We start from the raw sequence: 20225 nt of genomic DNA, 5'->3' as shown, positions 1-20225 counted from the left end.
CCGACTGCGACCTTCCATTTTGGAAGGGAACCCACTGAGCCACACCAGTCAAGGCTTGCACCTTTTGTTTTCAAAGTCCTCATTCCCTTTTCCATTTTTACCTTGGGAATGTAGGACTTGGGAGTGTAGGAGGCAGGGGAAGATGAGGAGCAATGTGGGGCATTCTAAGTGGGACCTTGTCTCTCTCGGCGTCTCCGATCGGCATTACCTCCTTCATCCTTCCATTCTTCCTTCAGCCTTACTCCCCACCCCCACTCCAGACCCAGAGCATGCAGACACCGGACTGGCGCAAATTGCCGCCTACTCGAGCCGCCACCCCCGGGGCCCCCTCGTGACGTCAGGGATGAGCGAGGGGGCGCCGCCTCCTGGGTGCCCGCCCCCTCCAGTCCCTGCGACCGGTACTTGCCCTTTAAAAGAGCGGGGGCCTGCGCCACTCCGCGGGCAGCAAGACGCACGACTGCTTTCCTGGAGCATCTTTATCTCGTCTTCCATCCGCATCTCGCTCCACGGGTCCAGCCGCCATCCCGTTCCCGGCGCAGATTCGGGCAAGCCGGGCCATGCAGCCGGCTGTGCTTCTCGGCCTCCTGGGAGCCGCGATGGTGGCCGGTGAGTGGGCGCGGCGAGGTGTTCAGCACCGCGGACAGCGCCGGCCTCTGCCCTCCCCGCGTCCCGGGAATCCTGGCTGGCGGATACTGGGAGAGAAGGAGGGTTAAGTGAAAGGGTTCTCTCTCTTGCTGGAGGTTCTTAATTTCTGCTCTTCCCTGGGTGTTTCGCTTCAACTTCCCGCTCCACCGACTGGCTTGGGAAAAGCCAGAGGTCTTCCTAGCCCAGCCCGAATTGCCTCAGTCGTTTCCCACGAGTTTCCCCGTGGATAGGAAGAAAACGAGCCCGTGCCTCCAAGGCACGTTATGTTCACTTCTGAATCGTAAGGCTCTCTCTACCATCCAGAGAGATGCTGTTATAGTCTTATTCTGTATCGGCATATAAGTATTTGTTTGACTCTTTAAAACCAGATAACCAGGGAGGATGGGGGGTGGGACGGGATGGGAGTAATAGACAGAAAACTGTACTTGAAAAATAATTAAATAAAAAAATTGAAAAAAAAACAAACAAAAAACCAGATAACCAAAGAGTGACAGGAGTACCTATAATGTGATAAAGTCAGTACCTGTATAGTTCCCCTTGTGTTATGATATAAACGTGATGAGATAAAAGTATATCTCATGTATATAAGATATCATATCTTTTTATTATCATGTTCGTATATAGTATATGTATGTGCGTGTTCATGTATATGTGTGTACAGGGTTAATGTAATATTTTTCTGTATTTTGGAGAGAGGTAATTTCACACTCAGGTTAACATATTTTTAAGTTATGAATGGAAACTCCAGTAGATATTTCGAGTTTTGTATTTCAGAAAACATAGATTCTAAAAATAACTACAAAAAGATTCTTGGAGTAGTAAAAAAGTTGCTTTAGTCAATTTAACTGCATGAAATTTTTGTCTTTTTTAATTGACATGTCACAGGATGACATATTTGACATTGTCTCTTGATGTGGAAGAATGTGGCATTAATCTTTCAAACTAGCTCTGGAGATTGAAAAAAGAGAGGGAGAGAGAGAGTGTGTGTGTGTGTGTGTGTGTGTGTTGACGTAAAGTCACTAGAAGTACTGAGACCATTGAGAAGTAAATAGAACATCACCAGATTAAACTAGAGGTTTTCTTTGGCTGTCTTAATGAACTTGTAGAAAATTTTTTTTAAATCTGAGGTTGAGATTCTAACTAGATTTGAGGAATTGCCATCCAGAAATATGAAGTTTTTATTGAGAGCGATTGCTGGATCCAAAATGTAAAGAGACAAAAGGAAAGCCAGTGGTAATTTATGTCATTGTAAGATACACACATTCAAAATTTTCTAAAATGTTTGCATTTTTACAGATTGCCTATAAGTGTTCTCGGTTCAATTAAAGAACTCCAAATGAATAATTTAGAGTCCTTATGGTCAAAAATACCTCCAGAAAGGCACTGCTGAAGAGGCTAAAGCTATGCTATATGTTGTGGTGTGAAGCTTATTCAACTGTAGGGGTGAAACACTTACAGCTCTCTTATGTAAGAGAGTATTTTAAGAAGGGTTCATACCTTCATGTGGGCTAAAATGAAGACATTATATTCTTTAAAATGTTTTAATTGAGCTATAATTTGCACACCATAAAATCACCATTTTAAATTGCATTATTTTGTGATTTTTAGTATATTCACAGATTGTATAACCACTATCAAATTTCAGAACATTTTCATTGCCCCCCAAAGAAACCCCATATCCATTAGCAGTTATTTTCCACTCCCACCTCTCCCAATACTTGGAAACAAGATAGGATAACCTTAAAGCAGAATTTGTTACTTAGCAAAATCACAGGGCTGGGAAGAAACTCGGGGAACCATATGGTTCATTTCTTATCCTTAAGAGCTTCTGGAGTGAAATCTACACATTTCTACAGTAACTACTGTGTACCCTAAAAATTAATATGAGTGAAGTAGCTGTATGATAGCCATATTATCCCAGGTTGAAGGATTTCTGCATTTAGAAGGGCCTGCTTAACTCATTATTTTATAGTTGTATTTTAAATCTGGTATGAAACCTCGATAGTCTTATGAGATATTAATAGTTTGGGTGTTATTGTCAGATTTATTATACAATATTACTTGAATTTTTATACCATTTGACTACTTTGTTTTAACATAGTCATTGGCTTTTCTTCTGTGCTTCCCAAATTTTTACACAAAAACAAGGTAACTACTTTAGGGGAATCAACTTGTTTTGGTTATTACTTTGTTGTCACAGATTCTGTTGGAAGAAACACAGTGGCACTTTTATGACTCACCAAGACGCACAAAATGCTTTTACAAGGGACCCTAGTTCCTTGCCGCCAAAAAGATTTCTGAAGACCTACAATCAGAGACACAATACTATTTTGTAGTAATAAATATGAGCTACAAATTGTTTAGAGCAATAAAAGAAAAATATATCTCTCCCTCCAAACCCGATGACTGTTAATAGTTTGGCAATATCAGTAGTTAATTTTTAAAAATACCTATTTGAAAGCTCTGGCTGGTGTAGCCCAGTGGATTGAGCGCGGGCCTGTGAACCAGAGGGTCGCAGTTCGATTCCCAGTCAGGGCACATGCCTGGGTTGCAGGCCACTTCCTGGAAGGGGACACACAATACATTGTGTGTCCCCGGCAGAGGCAACCATACACTGATATTTCTCTCCCTCTCTCCTTCCCTTCCCTTCTAAAAATAAATAAATAAAAATTTTTAAAAAGTCACACAAAAAATGCCTATTTTACATTTGTGGGTGTGAAAAAGAGGAAAGTATTAGCAAGAGACTGCAATACCAAAGTTTAGTAAAGCTAGATTTTTAAAAGGCATCTTCTAGTTTACCATAGGAGAAATTCTCTCAGTAATTTTTTTCTGGAAGACCTACTGATTCCAGGTGGAAAGAATAAGTGCTAAAGTGGGAATGTTCCCAAATAACAGCCTTTTGGGGCATAAAATAGTGGCCCAGCATAGTGGACCCTGGGTGCCGAAAGTGGGCCATCTGGACCTTGACTGAACTATACATCCGGAAGAACATGGGGTCTTCATACCTTCTTAAAGCAACCTCTTAAACGTTTTACAAATGTTTTACAAATCATTTTACGAATCATTTTAACTTACTGAATAACTTTGGGCTTCTTGAAACAATTGAAGTGGACCCCAGGCTACGCTTAGCAAGGAAAAATTCATAAGGTGAATAAATGGAATAGGTGTTGTATTTCTAGGCTGAGCCCTATGATACGTAATTAATCGGAGGCGGGTGGTTAAATGTTTGGGAGCAAACATTTTGGGAGGAAAGGTCAGGTTGCTGGTTATAAATATACTGCATTTGAGTAGCTTACATCTCCAATGTCTGAGAGTTTGGCTGTCGCTCCAGCTGGCTCTTCTCTGTTTCAGGGGCCTAGAAGAATGTTCTGCACTGAATTTCTCCTTTGGCAGTGCCAGGAGAACTGAGGCGATGAGTCTATATGTATATAATTGCTTTATACTTGTCCAGTGGAAAAGGCTTAGACAACACAGTCAGGGAAATCTAAAAGTAGCAAAACAGCTTTGGAAGAAGAAAAAAAAAGGAGGCACTGGACAATTAAAATCACCTGAAGCATTTCTTTCCTAAAACATACAAGATCTGTCCGGAAAGTATCCGGCCACATCCTATGAAAAATGGACGCTTTTTGAAGAAGATACAAGATATAAGAAACATTGTACATAAAATAATGACAACTCAGTCCCCTTCAAAGTAGGCACCCTGGGACCTCACACAGTTTTCCCAATAGCCATCAGCTGCCCCCATTGTATTTTCCTGAATCTTATCAACAATCTGAAATCTCTTCCCTTTCAAAGGTGATTTTAGTTTTAGGAAAAGCTAGAAGTCACAGGGCACCAAATCTGGGCTGTAGGGGGTGCTGAGTCACCTGGGTGATTTGTTGTTTCACAGAAAATCTCGGCATGAGACATGATGCATGTGTGGTGTGTTGTAGTGATGAAGTGACCGATCGCCCATTGCCATAGCTGCAGCCTTCTGAATCATTTGAATAGTTTCTTCAGAGGAATGTTCAAGTTTAACACAAAATGTAATGCAGATTTATTGCTCTTCTCTCTCATTTTGAATGTGACAGCCACACAATATACATTCTCACTCACTGGTGTCCACCACCCCCACTGACTAGTACAGTGAAGTCCTCATTGTTCACACATGCACACTTGAGTCCACTGTCCTTGGCTGCCAGGTTACATCGATTTCGCACAAACCATTCTCATCGTATTAACAATGAATGGCCTTTTTCTGGACAGACCTGGTACTTCGATCTGATTTAAAATAAGTGGAATCTCATGGAATTTAATTTGAATTCATTTACATAGATTATTGTTTCTAAATGCTCTCATAAGTAGTTGTTAAACTGAAGTACCCTCATAAATAGTGGTTAAACACCTCTTTGCACATATGATGGACTTGGTGCTCTAGAGCACAGAGCACCAAGCATAGAATTAGATGTGTCCCATGTTCTCTGCATGGCTACAGGCAACATGTGGATCATAGGTAGCACTGACTGATACAGAAGCATAAGCAAACCTGGTCAGGCAAAGAGCTGGGAGTAAAAATGGGGTACTCGATTATGTGAGATAGTCACATGTTTTTGTCAAGGGAGTGAATTTGGGAGAGGATTTTTTTGGGTGGTGACAGGAATAGGCAAAGGGAATTACAAATCTCTACTCATTTTGAATGGGCAGAAGGGTGGAGGAGGGCACCCTGGTTTCATTTAAATTAGGTTTATTTTAAACTTTTCACTGAAGTTTAAGATACGTATAGAAAACTACATAGATCATAGGTACACAGCTTAATGAATTTTTCATAGATTGAACACACCTGTGTGATCAGCACCCAGATCAAGAAACTAAACAGTACCAGTATCCCCAAATTTTCCCTTCCTATGGTCCAAATTGATTTATACTGGATATAATTCAGCATTCATTTTCAAATCACGTTTAAGACATTGCTAGGGAGAATAGCTATGTGTGTGTTAGTATGTGGGTGTGCACGGCTCCTGGGACAATTACCCCCAGCTGTCTCCACCCTGTTCAGCTCTGACTTTGACCCTCTCTCCGGGTATTGCACGTATGGGGTGAGGGAAGAGTTTGTGTTTGGGTTCACACCACTTTCTAAATCAACTCAGGTCATTTCCCATTCTTTTTCTCTTTCAAAGTGGTCAGTTCTATGCCAGCGGATAACAGGAGCCACAGTGAAGAAATGGTAAGTTGAAATATCAGTGTAGAATCTAGACTTACTGGTGGATCTAGACTCTAGGTCCTCCCACCCCTTATTATACCAAACCAAACCAAATAAAAAGTGACACCAAACAGACAACAAAAAAGACAATGTGGTCTTACAAAACCAGGTTTTCATCCCTGAGAGAATGGAGGGGGGGGGCAAAGGATGTCCGTCCTTCCCTGGACTCTCAACTCCTTCCTGGATGGTTCAGTGCCTCTGAGGATAACTGTGTCCTGCACCCTCTTCCTTCCAACTTGCTCAGAAATGGGTATTTGTTGCTCTTCTAGGGTAATCTTGGCCCAGTGTTTTCTTGCATTGCTCTGTGGAGAGGCCTTGGAAGTCTCATTACAGTCCTGTAAATCTATGTCCCTGCCCCCCAACCATCCTGCATCAGTACACGTCACACAGCCAAGCCTCCCTGGGCAGCAGCAGCTCTGTGTTGAGTAGTCTGCCACCCCATTGATACCAGCCTTTGCCACCCCCTACAGGTGACTCGCTGCATCATCGAGGTCCTCTCAAATGCTCTGTCAAAGTCCAACGCGCCACCCATCACTCCTGAGTGCCGACAAGTCCTGAAAAACAGTAAGTTTCCTGCACTGCAGGAGACCTTTGTCCCCGGAGTGGCCCTTGCTCCTGCTTCTTCCAGTTCACCTTCCACTCCACCTCCAAATGAACCAGAGCTATAACACAGTGGGGGAAGCACAGACTAGACTAGTATCTGGGGAGATGGAAGGATATGGCCTCTAGTCCCTACTCTGACACTTAAGAGCTTTGTGATGGTGGGAAATAGATCCCTCGCCTCCCTGAGCTTATTTCCTCAAAGTAAAATGAGGGAGTTGAACTCAGAGATAGTCTTCGATATGTCTATCATTTCTCAAATTCCTTGGTTCCAGAATTTGGACTTTCAGAACAAGCTTTCATTTGGGTGCAGGGAGATGGGGGGAGTGCTTGTTTGTGATTGGAGGACGGGGGACTGAGTGTCCTGGGAGTGCTGGAAGACAGAAGGATACAAAGAGATTGTAAAATTATTTTTCTATTTGCCTTCTACTCTTGACCGTGATGATCTTCCAAGTTCGAAGCTGGGAAAGGTGACTTGGAAACTTCTGGCCTGTCTACATGACACATGGGTTAAGTCATTTGAATGCAGAATCTATTCAAAGGGAGGTGCTGCCAAATGGTACTGGGATTCCGGGCCTGAGGGCTGGAAAGGGTGAGGGTAGAAGCAGAGCATCCAATGAATCAGAGTAATAACCTTCTAAGTCTAGATGGGGATGTTTTCTCCATGCAAATCGGCTTCTGTTGAAAACAAAATCTAAACAGTGATACAAGCAGTGTCCATTGGGAGATGGCATTAAGAAATCAATTTTGTGAAACTATGCAGTCTCTTTTATGCATGAAGTCAAACTGACTTAAACAAATCCCCCCCCCCCCCAAAAAAAAGGAAAAAAGCACTGTTCCCTTCAGCACTTCTCTCTGGTTTTAAATTTTGAGTCAGGCTAGGGAACAGTGACTTTTTCTTCTTCTTTTCACCTTCAAAATCTTTCAGTGCAAGATGATACTCTTGCTATTGCTACACGTGAACCCCTGAGCATAAAATGGTAAAAACAGGTATTAGCAACTGACCAAAAGAGTTGCCCGAGGGACTCAATCCACCATTGGGGGTGTCGGGGGTAACTGTAGTAGATGGGGGGGCTCAAGCCTGTATTGGCCCCCTGGACCTAAGTGGAAGTTTCTCCGTCACTGCCTACACACATACTTACAGAATTTCTCCCCGACTTCCTTTTCCAGCCACCACAGGGAATGAGTGAGGGCAGAGTAGGTGTTTAGGCAGGGACTAAAGGATGCTATTTTGGGCAAACCCATCTTGCTACCTTCTTCCTCCTTTCTTTGTTTACGAGATAGGTGCAAAAGTTTGAGGTCTGCTATAGTCAGCCATCAAAAACCATGATTGCTTAGGAAAAGCTGTAGTATGTAGGGGTCTGCTTGCCTGCCAAGATTGGACTCTTAGCCCTAAGGGGTCTTTTGATATTTGTTGTAAGAGCTCCAGGGAAACTGGTAAAAAAAAAAAAAAAAAAAGACCTCCCTGGCTGGTGTAGCTCAGTGGATTGAGTGCGGGCCTGCCAACCAAAGGGTTACCAGTTTAATTCCCAGTCAGGGCACATGCCTGAGTTGCAGGCTAGGTCCCCAGTGGGGGATGTGAGAGAGGCAACCACACATTGATGTTTCTCTCCCTCTCTTTGTCCTTCCCTCCTCCTCTTCTAAAAATAAATAAATAAAATCTTTAAACAAAATGACCCATGTCTATCCGGACCCTGGTGCCATTATATCCAGAGAGCCATAAAATGCAGATTGGGAGGATTTAAGAGCCCCTCTGAGGCTGCAGACTCAACAGCCAGCCAGGGCCAGACCAACAAATAATACAAAGGAGTTTAAAAATAATAATAATAATAATACCAAGGAGTAAGGCAGGACAGGAAGACGCTCCCAAAGTGTAGGGTGCAGGTTTCTGCCCAAAGGAGAACAGATACTTCTCAGCTCTAACCCTATAGTGGAGAAGTACAGACTCCGGAACCAGATCTTGTTTTTTGTTTCCCCAAAAGAAGTTAAAATTGGGATTTTTAAGCACATCTCCTGGTATTTGAGTATTGTTTCTGAATTAGAATTTATTAAAAATATTAGTAAGGCCAAACAATTCACCTGTGGGGCTACCAGTGTGTGACTGCTGCCCTATTCCAGTTTTCTCTCCCTTGCTGGCACATCTTAAACTGACCCAAAGGCTGGTGGGGCCTTTAGGCAACTGGATGGATGCATTCAGTCTCCCTCCCTCACCTAGTCCATCTCCGTCTCCATTGCCAGTCTCTCCAGCACCTCTCTGGAGCCTACACTTTTTGAGCAAAATGAGCATTTGGGGAATAGGAAAGAATCACTGAGTTTGGCCTAAACAGATATTAGGGAATGTGTAGTCCAATTTCCTAAGAGATGTAAGAATCTCTCTCACTAGGTTGATCTGGTCATCCTTGCAACATCATAGGGATGGAACAAGCATTTTCCCCTTCCTACTTGAAAGTAAGAGTGAGCTTCACACCTTGGTTTTACAGACTGACAATGACTGTGCTTGCTAATCATAGGCCTCCTCTGATCTCACCTGCGGGGGCTTAAAGCTAAATTTAGGAGGAAGTGCTAAGCCTCAGGCACACGCTGCTATAGGCAGCACACAGTTAACTGGAAAAAAGTAAAAGTACTTCTTTTCCCGACCAGCAGGCAGTAGGAAGGGGCCACACAGCCCCGCCCCGGGTGGCATTATTTCAGCTGATGCTCAGAACGATGTCAGTATCTGGCCAAAGTCTCCCTGCTTCCCTGTGCCTGCCTGGCTGGCCCCACCAGCCTCCGTGCTGCATGTATCACCACTGGCTCTGAAAAGGCCAAGGCACTGGTGAGGGGCCAGTCCCCAGGTGTCTGGGTGTCTGGGTGTCAGGGACATCTCAACTGTCTCATAAAACCTGAGAATGCTACTCGTGGCAGGCTGGGCTTTAAGCAGGGAGATACAGACCTTCCACTATTCCTTGGACATCTTTTGCAAAACAGACCATTTTTTTCTATTTTGTAAATGTCAGTTCAAATGACTCACCAGAGCTGTTTGGTAAAATTCCTGTGTGAACCATAAATATAATTTCAGATTTTCTAGTAGCCACATTAAAATGATAAAAAGACGGGTGAAATTAATTTTAATAATATATTTACTTTTATCTAATATATTTTACTTAATATATAATTTGGATACTCCCTATATATATATTATCCAATACATTCAAAATAGTCATTTCCACATAAAATCAATATTAAGTATTTTTTTAAAGATTTTATTTATTTATCTTAGAGGGGAAGAGAAGGAGAGAGAGAGAGAGAGAGATCAATGTATGGTTGCCTCTCATGTGTCCCCTGCTCTGGGAACTGGCCTGCAACCCAGGCATGTGCCCTGACTAGGAATCGAACTGCGAATGTGTGGTTCACAGGCCCGCACTCAATCCACTGAGCTACACCAGCCAGGGCCCAATATTAAGTATTGATATATTTTACATTGCTTTATACAAAGTTTTCAAAATCTGGTGTCTTGCACTCATAGCACATCTCAGTTGGGACCAGCCACATTTCAAGTGCTAAATAGTCACTGGGGACGGGTGGTCCCTACCACGAATGGACAGCTCAGACGTGGACCCAGAGCTGTGAGCGGCCTTGGCTCCAGGCCTTCCCTCTGAACCCAGCGACCTCAGCTGAAACCAAACCTCCCAGCTGACAACTCAGACGCTGTTAACTGCATATCTCCTTTCACGGGATGTCCTTGAACTAAGGAGGATTTAGTAAAAAGATGATGGGGGAGAACAGCATTCAGTGAAAATATCAGTTATTACCATCCACTGTTGACTAATAAAACACAAGGATAACTCAGTATGTGGCGCTTCATCCTCAACTCTGAGAACATGTTGGGCAAATGGGACCCAAGTGAAGGCAGAAATGGCCTTTCCCCTGCTGTGTGGTTTTCTCAGGGGAAAAGTATACACTCCTCTTATCACCAAATACTACGTAATATTGTCACTTTCTGCTAGGTTGAGTCTACACAGTTGATTGGGTAATACAAGTCTGATAATATAATAATTAAGATTTAATTTAAATTTTAAATAATTTAAATTCTTAAAATTCTTTTTTGAATCCTGATGTTTCTTATTTTGGTAATTTAACTTTGTTTAGCTGGGTTCTACTTAGAGCTATGAATACAATGTTAACTTTTCAATTTGTACTGAGAGCAAATATGGAAAGAATGGTCCTAAATTCACCTCTCTGAGTCTCAAGGTCTTAGTCTGCAAAAAGATGAGGTTGAACTAGACAAATCTGAAGGTTTCTTCTGGTTCTAAATTATAATATTTTAGTTTTTTAATTATGTATTATTGATTATGCTGTTACAGTTGTCCCAATTTTTCCCCTTTTCCCCCCTCCACCCAGCATCCAAATTATATTTTATAAACCGGTACTTGGATTTCAACTTGATCATTAGTAGTACCAATGAGAGATGGTGCTGGTTAGGTGCTTTGAAAAAATAAAAATATAGAGAGTTTATTATTAGATTGAAACATAGCCAAGGAGCTTTCATACCATTTGCTTTTATTTTATTTTTTTTATACCATTTGCTTTTAAAATGACTGTAGTCTTTATTAACTTAAAAAATTATCCAAGTGATTTTCAGGGTTCTTAGGAGCTGTAGTAATCACGAAGGCTGGCGCTTGTTGAACCACAGCAATTCTGAAGGTATTCTTACTCTTTTGAAATTTTCATTACAGGTGGAAAAGAGGTTAAAGATGAAGAGAAAAATAAAAATGAAAACACAAGGTTTCAAGTAAGATTGTTAAGAGACTCAGCTGATGCCTCAGAAGCCCACGGGCCCTCCAGTAGGGAGGACACAGGAGCCCCAGGGGAGATGGACACACAAGGCCCATCAGTGGCCAACACAGAGGGAGGTGGGCACAGCCGAGAGGGAGCAGGCGAGTCCCAGGGGAGCCTCTACCCCTCTGACAGTCAAGTCTCCAAAGAAGCAAAGACATACCATTCTGAGAAGAGTGAGGGAGAGGACAGGGAGGAAGAAGAAGGAGAGAAATATCAGAAAAGAGAGCATGGGGGTGGTGGCAGTGAAGAGAAACACCTAGAAGAGCCAGGAGAGGCACCAAATGCCTTTCTCGACAAAAGAAATCAGGCCACAGCTAAGGAAGAAGAGGAGGTAGCGTCCAGATACGACACACACTTGGCCAGGCTCCCTGAGGAAAAGACACACAGCCAGGAGAGGAGTAGCCAAGAGAGTCAAGAGGAGACAAGAAGCCGGGAGAAACACGTCCAGGAGTCTAAAAGTCAGCCTGGGAGCCAGGAAGAATCGGAGGAAAGTGAGGAAGATGCCCGCCACGAGGTGGACAAACGACGCCCGAGGCCACGACATCGCCACGGGTGGAGCAGGCCTGACAGGTCGTCTCAGGAAAGGAATCCTCCCTCTGAGGCACAGGGACAACCCCATGAACAATCTGAGGAGTCAAATGGGGGCCTGGCCAGTGTAGGGGACAAGAGGGACCGCTATCCCGCCCACTACAGGGCTGCAGAGGAAGAACCCGAATATGGGGAAGATGTGAGGAGTTACACAGGGGTCCAGGCTCCTGAGAGCCTGGAGGGGGCACGGTATTGGAGCAGAGGAGGTGAGAAGTACAGGGTTCCCAGGCCTCCCAGTGAGGAGGTCCAGGAGGAGGAGGACAAGAGAAATCACGCCAACTCAGAGCTTGACAACACGGCACGTGGATACGGTGAGGACAGTGAGGAAGAGAGGGGCCCAGAGTGGGGGTACCGCCACGGAGCTAGGGGTGGGGAACAGGGTGCCTATTCTCCTCCAGACAAAGAAGAGAAACGATTCTTGGGTGAGGGACACTACCATGTTCAAGAAAACCAGATGGGCCAGGCACGAAGGCACCTGCAAGGCGAGTGGCAAGAGCAGGACAGAAACTACCTCACCTACGGTGAAGACAATGGTGAGGAAGGAGCCCTCGGGGCATGGCAGCAGCAGGAGGACCTGCAAGACACTAAGGACAACAGGGAGGGAGCTAGGCTTCAAGGCAAGCAGTTGGCTCCCCATCACACCACTGAAAAGAGGAAGAGATTAGGGGAGCTGCTCAACCCGTACTACGCCCCTTCCCCGTGGAAGAGCAGCCACGTTGAGAGAAAAGACAACACGGAGGACAGTTTTCTGGAGGGTGAAGAGGGCAATGGCCTGACCTTGAACGAGAAGAATTTCTTCCCAGAATACAACTACGACTGGTGGGAGAAAAAGCCCTTTGAGGAGGATGTGAACTGGGGATATGAGAAGAGAAGTCTCATCCCCAGGCTGGATCTGAAAAGGCAGTATGACCGAGTGGCCGAGCTGGACCAGCTCCTCCACTACAGGAAGAAGTCGGCCGAATTTCCTGACTTCTACGACTCCGAGGAGCAGCTGAGCCCACACCGCACCGTGGAGAATGAGAAGGACAGGGCTCGCCCGGGAGTGCTGACAGAGGAAGAGGTACCATGTGGGGATTTTGTTCAAAATGGATTTTTTAAAAATTTTTAGACAGGGGGGAAGGGAGGGAGAAAGAGAGACAGAAACATCAGTGTGTGGTTGCCTCTCATGTGGCCCCCACTGGGGACCTGGCCCGCAACCCAGGCATGTGCCCTGACTGGGAATCGAACTGGTGACTTTTTGGTTCACAGTCTGTGCTCAATCTACTGAGCTACACCAGCCAGGGTGGATTTTGTTCAGAATTAACTCAGGACGGTTAATGTTGAAATGTTCAAGACAGTCTGAAATTCATCGGGAGACATTGGTGGTTCTTAGTCACTGTGATAATGTACTCCCACTTATTGGAATGGAGACAACACCTCGGTTTGATTTCTGTCTAATATCTAGTCATTGTCCACGTTGCTGCCCACCTCGTCCTACTGCTGTGCTTCTCAACCTTGCCTGCACACTGCAGTCACCTGGAGAGCTTGAAAAACTGCCGATGCCTGGGACCCACCCCCAGAGCATCCATTGGGAACTGGGTGCTGCGGACGGGACATCGGAATTTTTTAAAGATCCCAGGTGGTTTCAATGTTCAGCCAAGGTTGACAACCAACCAGTGCCCTGGTGTCTTCCCTTGGTTATTTGCCTTTGCATCACTATTTCCCAGGGTAGGAAAGAACAAATGGTAAAAAAAAAAAAAATTAGTTGCTTCGGTTTATCTTTGCCAGCTCGTGGCCTGTAACAATCTGAAATTTACATCTGGGAGAGGTAACATTAGCTGAGCTGTCCCCGTCTCCTCGTATTAACTATGAAGGTGCTTCTCAAATTTGAACATGCCTCAGCATCACGAGGGGTTCCTAGCCCTCACAGTTCGTGATTCAGTAGGTCCCAGGTGGGGTCCAGGAGTCTGCATTTCTGACAAGTTCCCCGGTGCTGTTGGGTGTCTCAGCCTCTAACACACCAAAAAATTGCCCTGTTTATACTACCTTAAAATACAACAAAATACATTAATGTAGGACCTCATGTTTCTGTTTTGTGTGTGTGTGTGTGTGTTTTCCAGGAAAAAGAACTTGAAAACTTGGCTGCAATGGACTTGGAGCTACAGAAAATAGCTGAGAAGTTCAGTGGTAATCGGAGGGGCTGACGGTTGTTGGAGCCAAGAGCCTGTTAAAGAAGGAGGCTTCACGTTCCTTGTTCCCACCACATCACCGAGACACCATTTATTTACCCAGAGGCAGAAAGTAGAGTTTACTGTTCATTAAGTGCTTGAGGCAATTAGAAATGTCTTTAATTTTTGCCAGAATGCTATTGAAAATAAGAATAGCATGACTTGTAGCATATTCTTTCTCTGCAAAATCGACCTATTAACATGCTCGTGACAATGACTGTGCTACCATCCTTGAAAAAAAGTATGTTTGCATCTGTTTAAAATAATAAAAGATTCACCTGAAGACAAAAAGCTTCATGTTCTCAGATTCCTTTGGGCCAACAGAGGAGTGTGATTTTCAAATCCATTCTTTAAAGTGATTCTAAAAGACCACAGTACTAGGATGTAGAGGTCTTTGGATGCAGAATTTAAAAAAAAAAAAAACAACACATGAAACTTTCAAGAATATAAAGAGAAAAAGATCAGAAAAACACATCTGTTCTCCTAGGCTGGAGGAAGATTAAATAGGCTTGAAGAGCCTGTTTGAAAAACAAAAACAAAACCAAGCATAAGACACTGCTTTAAAAATTCTGTTACCTGGAGGGATCTGGGCCTATCTGGCCAATGGTCAGTTTTCAGGGCTGAGGGAAAAGCCTGGGTAATTGGGAAGATCTCTGGATGGGGAATCACAACCTGTGGCCTGGCCCAGAAAGATCCCTGGACCCTCAGAACCCGTCTGATTTCTGCTGTAAGGGGGCAGGACTTGGACTCTGGTACCAAGTAGCTTTGGATGAGTTATTTTCCCTCTCTGGACCTCAGGTTCATCAGTAAAATAAGGCCACCTGTCTCATTGGGTTGTTATGAGAATGATACGAATTTTTGCAGAAGACCCAGAGTAGTGCCTGGCATATAACAATGGTGCAGGAAATGTGGCCGCTGCCACGGTTACGCCCGCAGCTTCTTACAGTAAGGCAGTTGGACAATTCCTCCTTCTCCCTTTTTTTGCCTGTCTTTTCATTCCTCAGCAATGAGTGCTTCTGCTTGGTTGATTTCTACTGTTTTGACAGTTTCTTCTGGGGAACAGCTGTTTTCAGGAGGTAGCAAAAGTAAGTCTGGGGATTGTATATGGCTTATATTCATCCAGGAAAGCCTGATTCTCCTGATAAAGTCAAGAACTGTCTGTGCTAATTTAACCAGATTTTTTTAGATTAATGTTCAGTCTCATACTATTGCAAGAGGTTTTCGGCCTGCAAATCTCTCTCTCTCTGTCTCTCTCCCATCTCACATACACATGCACACACACAGTGGGCATTGCTCACAGGGAGAAGCTGCTGGCAGATAGAGCAAAGCACTGAATGGCACCCAAGCTTGGCGATGGTTCATACAGCTTCCTCTTGGCCCACACCTCCTTGCCAATGCCCCGTGCATTAGCGCATGCTTTTATTTTAGTTTGCAAACACTTCAGGGCAGGGGAGTGTGCAGACACAGATGATCTATTGGGGATGCAAGCAGTGCCAAGAGAACACTGCCTGGCTTGTGTGCCCAGCAGAGTGCCATTTGGATCTCTGGGGATGCCACAAGGACTACCCACAGCCACTGATTTCTTCTTTTAATTAAAATGATATATGGCCCTGGCTGGTGTGGCTCAGTGGATTGAGTGCCAACCTGCAAACCAAAGGGTCACTGATTTGATTCCCAGTCGGGGCACATGCCTGGGTTGCAGGCCAGGTCCCCAGGTGGGGGCACAAGAGAGGCAACCACACATGGATACATCTCTCCCCCTCCCTCCCCCTGCTATAAACAAACAAACAAACGAACAAACAAACAAAGTGATCTATGTTAATGGTTAAACCATCAGGTTAATGATGAAAACGCTCTGGCTGCAGGGAACTTGAGGGCAGAAATGCAGACACCAATAAGCAGTGTCGGGGAGGAGCAGTCACACTCTGGGTCTGTTTTGGAGAGCCATGGCAGGTAGGGCTGATGGGTTTGGTGTGGCATGAGGGAAAGAGAGGAGTCACGGATGATGCCAAGGTTTCAGGCCCGGAGAAGAGAGGTGGGAAGACCGCAGGAAGGACTGCCTTGGGAGCGGAGGTGTGGGTGGCTGGCGTGAGTTAAGTTTAACATGTGACTCGACACCAAGTGGAAGTGTTGAGGTGGGTATATGGGCCTGGAGCTCAAGGAAAGATCTGTGCTAAAGACAGTGTGGGAGTCACCAGCACAGAGACAGTATTTAAAGCCCTCCTACTGGGGGGAGATCACCCTGTGTTACACGAATGAGCCCAGGACAGCCTCTGCGCATTGGCCGCCAGCTGGGTTATTTTCTTCACTGTAGGCTGAGAACCGTTAGCTCAAGAGTCTGCAAGGGCCACACACAAATTTTACACATCATTTATTTTAAACATTGTCCACACGAGCAAATGTTCAGACATTTAGGGCCTACCTGCTTTGCATACCTCTGCTAAACAACACCCAGCATCTGCTGGTCATTGATCAAATAGGCTGGTGGTTATAAAACCCTAAGCCTTGTAAGTTATATGACGTTTGCTCCTCAGAGCTCTCAGACCCAGCAATTCCCTGCCACGCTGCTGAGCGACATTGCCAGACACAAAAGGCACCTCTCCAATTCCCCTCTCCCTGGGAGTTCCCTTGTCCCCGGAGCCTTCTCAGTAGCAAACACAAGGTGTAGCTTCTGGTCAGATTCCTGCTGTGAGGGACATCTCCTCCCCGCACCTTCAAAACCTGTCAGGTATCACCCAGAAGCAAAAAAGCACATGTGTGCTACTGCCACCTTATGGTCGAATCTCCGTCTTTGATCATTTCCCAAATCCCTTCACCGAGGGAGCAAGCGTGGACAAAAGTAGACACACAAAATGAAGAGGTGCAACTGGCGACCTCTAGGGTACGCCAGTGTTTTTCTAAACATTCATCTCAGAGGTGGTGAGGAACTAGTAAGGAGATGGAGGTAGAAAGTCTCGAAAGGCAGGAGGGAAACCAGCGAAGTGATGTCCTAGAAGCCAAGTAATAAACTGCAGCAAGGAGTGGGGTCAACCTGCTGGACACTGCCAGCAGGTTGACCCCTGGACACTCCTGGTCTGGAGGACCCAGAGGATCACTAAAATCCATGGTCAGCACACGTTTTCTTAAAGAGCCAGATAGCACATATTTTAGGCTTCGAGGGCCATATGGTCTCTGTCACAACCACTCAACTGTGCCATAGAATGAAAGCAGCCAGGGGCAAAACACAGATTAGCATGGCTGTGTTCCAGTGAAACTTCATTTATGGGTACTGCAATCTGAATGTCATGTAATTTCCACATGTCACATAACGATTCTTCTTTTGCTCCCCCCCCCAACCATTTAACAAATGGAAAAACCATTTTTAGCTTGCAGGCCATACAAGGACCTGGCGATGAGCCATACTAGGCCTGTGGGCTGTAGTTTACTAACTTAATTTTTTTTTAATCCTCACTGGAGGACATTTTTTTTTTAGAGAAAGAGAAAGGGCGACAGAGAGATAGAGATAGAGATAGAGATAGAAACACCAATGGGAAAGAGAAACAATTGGTTGCATTCTTATATGTGCCTCGACTAGGTACCAAACCTGTAACTGGGTATGTGTGCTGACTGGGAATCAAATCCACGACTTTTTGGTCTATGGGACCACGCTCCGACTAAGCCACTCCGGCCTGGGCTGCTGACCCCTGATTTAAATCCATCGTATTTCTTCTTCTTTTTGCCTCCTCTCTTCCTTGTGTCTGTCACCGCATGGCTTTAGCCACCTTGTGTCACTCGCAGGTGATGGAAAAGAACTGGGAGACCACTTTACCCGCTTGTGGAAAGTACTCCCAAAAGGCTAAGCAACTTCTGCGCTCCTTTCCTCTGCCCTCTGGATTAGTTTCTCCACTTTTTAAATTTGTTGGTTTAGAATGAGAACACTAACACGGACTGAGCCCACTCACATTTTGAAACAAAATTCTTTAACGCATTGTCACATGTCAATGTGAAATTGAAATGTCAGGGATCTTTCTGGTCTTGTTTTACTATCTCAGCTACATGCTGAGAGCCTGTACTCTAACGGAACTGTGAAAGAGGGAAGAAGGTGCGGCGTGTATAAGATCACTCCTTATGCTTCAGAGATTTTGCCCATTCTCATAAAGGGTTAAAAAGCAGCGAGTACCTAAGAAGGGTTCATGGAAATCATCAGTTGCTTTTTTAAGTAGCTGGCTGTTCAGACACTTCACATTTCTTGCCATCTAACCTGTGCTACATAGTTAAATCCAACACACACACAAAAAATCTGTAATCTGTTTTGCAACAATAGAGGCAACATTTTATTTAAAGACATTAGATACTCAGGGGGCCTTTCTAGGACTGCACTTAAAGAACACTCCAAAATCAGCAACATTTAGAACAGCAATTTTCAAGTTTTTTTCCCCTCACGGCACACAAAAATTACTAAAATTCTGTGGCACACCTAAAATATATATTTTCGCTGATTTGGAAAAATAGGTATGATTTTGATTCATTGACACAGGACAGGTATTGTTGTTTTGGCTGTCATTTTTTTACTTGTCAATGTAAGAGGTCAGCGCCCCTGACTGAACAGTCAGGTATAGCATGTTTTGAAAATTCTTGCGGCACGTCAGTTGAAAATTGATGATTTAGAACAAAAATGTTCATGATCAGATTTTTAGGAAATGCCTTTTGGTATTCAGTGTTGTGTTGTTCTGGCAGTATTTACAACCAGTGCTTTAACACAAAATGCAAATACCCTAGCCTTCTTCAGAAGTCTGTACATTTGCAGGGGTGTCCTACACGTCCCTCCTCCCAGTGTTCAGCTATCCATGGGCAATTCACTCTGAGAGAAATCTAGAAGCTAGCCACATGACTTCCACACATCAGATGACTATGTCTGTCCCGAAGAGGGCAGACAAGGCTGAGACACACTCTTGGCATAAAGTCTACCCCTGGCCCAGTGCCAACCGACTGAGAGGGAACCCTCAACTCTCCGCTTAGTCTTGCATCACAGCTTTAAGACTCTCACCTAAGGGATGGCCTCCCAGAACGCCTAGTTCGGGAAGCCAGCGGGGCTTGTGCCTGCGAAGACCCACAGGAGTAGAGGGAACAAAGTAGCAGATCTCAGCTGCGGTTGAGCGCTCACCACAACTCTCTCTCCACAGCTCAGGGAGCAGGCAAAAACCACCATCTCTTAGTTTCTCCCTGGAAGAGGCTTAATCATCATTTTCCCAGCTGCTGTCCGAGGATCCAACTTATCATCAGCCTGCATTGAGGTGCTGACAGTTCTCCCCTTTGGGACACAGAGGGCTTGGTGCTGGCACACCCTCAATACCTGGAGCCTCTAAGGACAAAGATGGCAGCTTGGACAAGCACCAAAGTTTTGAGAGACAAACCAGGAGCTCAGACTGGGCTGCCTGATGAAGTTCATGTCCTACATGACAGCAGTCTGTCCAGGCTGGAGAGGTAGCTGCTGCATCGAAAGCACAGGCGCCAACACGGAGTGAAGGAAAATGAAGCAATGGAGTAATGTGTTCCAAATGAACAAGATAAATCTCCAGAAACGTATCTTAATGAAACAGAGATAAATGGTTTACTTGACAGAGAGTTCAAAATAAGGGTCATAAACGTGCTCAGCAAGGTCAGAAGAGCAATGCATGAACAAAGTGAACTGTTTAACAGACATGTAAGATATATAAATAAGCACCAAACAGAAATCACAGCTGAAGGAATTCATCACCACTAGCCCTGCCTTACGAATGTGAAAGGGGGGGGGTGTCTTCAAGCTGAAACAAAAGCTGCTAACCAACTATTTAGTGACATGAAAACATGTGACTGTATCAAACTCGTTAATATAAAGTTAAATTCATAATAGTCTCATTTATAACTAATATAAAAAAAGAATGAAAATAACTATAAAAAATTTAATGGATACTCAATTAAGACAGATGTAAACTGACATCAAAATCATAAAATACAGTAAGGTGTGCAAAACTGTAGGGCTTTTGTTTGTGGGTCTATCTGAAGGGAATGAAATCCCTTTCTGGAAATGGTACGGACATCCCCACGTCCACCGCAGGTCCCTCACGACGGCAGAACATGGAGACAAGTGTGGCACCGAAAAAATGGAT

General features: G+C 44.6%; 1 protein-coding gene across 2 annotated transcripts; it reads left to right on the top strand.

Moving 5' to 3' along the window:
- The first annotated feature begins 357 nt into the window (after positions 1–357).
- CHGB (chromogranin B) lies at positions 358–14326 on the top strand. 2 transcript variants are annotated; one of them, XM_037051685.1, is made up of 5 exons: positions 358–606; positions 5805–5848; positions 6355–6448; positions 11200–12950; positions 13990–14326. In XM_037051685.1, the coding sequence occupies exons 1-5, from the start codon at positions 558–560 to the stop codon at positions 14071–14073; spliced, it is 2022 nt and encodes a 673-aa protein (XP_036907580.1). In that variant the 5' UTR covers positions 358–557; the 3' UTR covers positions 14074–14326. The 2 variants fall into 2 exon arrangements, with proteins under 2 accessions (XP_036907580.1, XP_036907579.1); XM_037051684.1 differs by having other exon boundaries at positions 5802–5848.
- Positions 14327–20225: the final 5899 nt, after the last annotated feature.

Source organism: Sturnira hondurensis, unplaced genomic scaffold (assembly GCF_014824575.4).
Source record: "Sturnira hondurensis isolate 20B ecotype Veracruz unplaced genomic scaffold, ASM1482457v3 Scaffold0007401, whole genome shotgun sequence".
Classification (NCBI taxonomy): Eukaryota; Metazoa; Chordata; class Mammalia; order Chiroptera; family Phyllostomidae; genus Sturnira; species Sturnira hondurensis.
Note: the sequence above shows the minus strand (reverse complement) of the source record. Positions and strands in the feature narration are given on the sequence as shown.

Excerpts from the sequence above, each read along its gene's own strand:
- CHGB (XM_037051684.1), top strand. The coding sequence starts at position 558 with ATGCAGCCGGCTGTGCTTCTCGGCCTCCTGGGAGCCGCGATGGTGGCC. Across the intron at positions 607-5,801 it reads GGGAGCCGCGATGGTGGCCG|TGGTCAGTTCTATGCCAGCG; the intron begins GTGAGTGGGCGC and ends TCTCTTTCAAAG. Across the intron at positions 12,951-13,989 it reads GAGTGCTGACAGAGGAAGAG|GAAAAAGAACTTGAAAACTT; the intron begins GTACCATGTGGG and ends TGTGTTTTCCAG.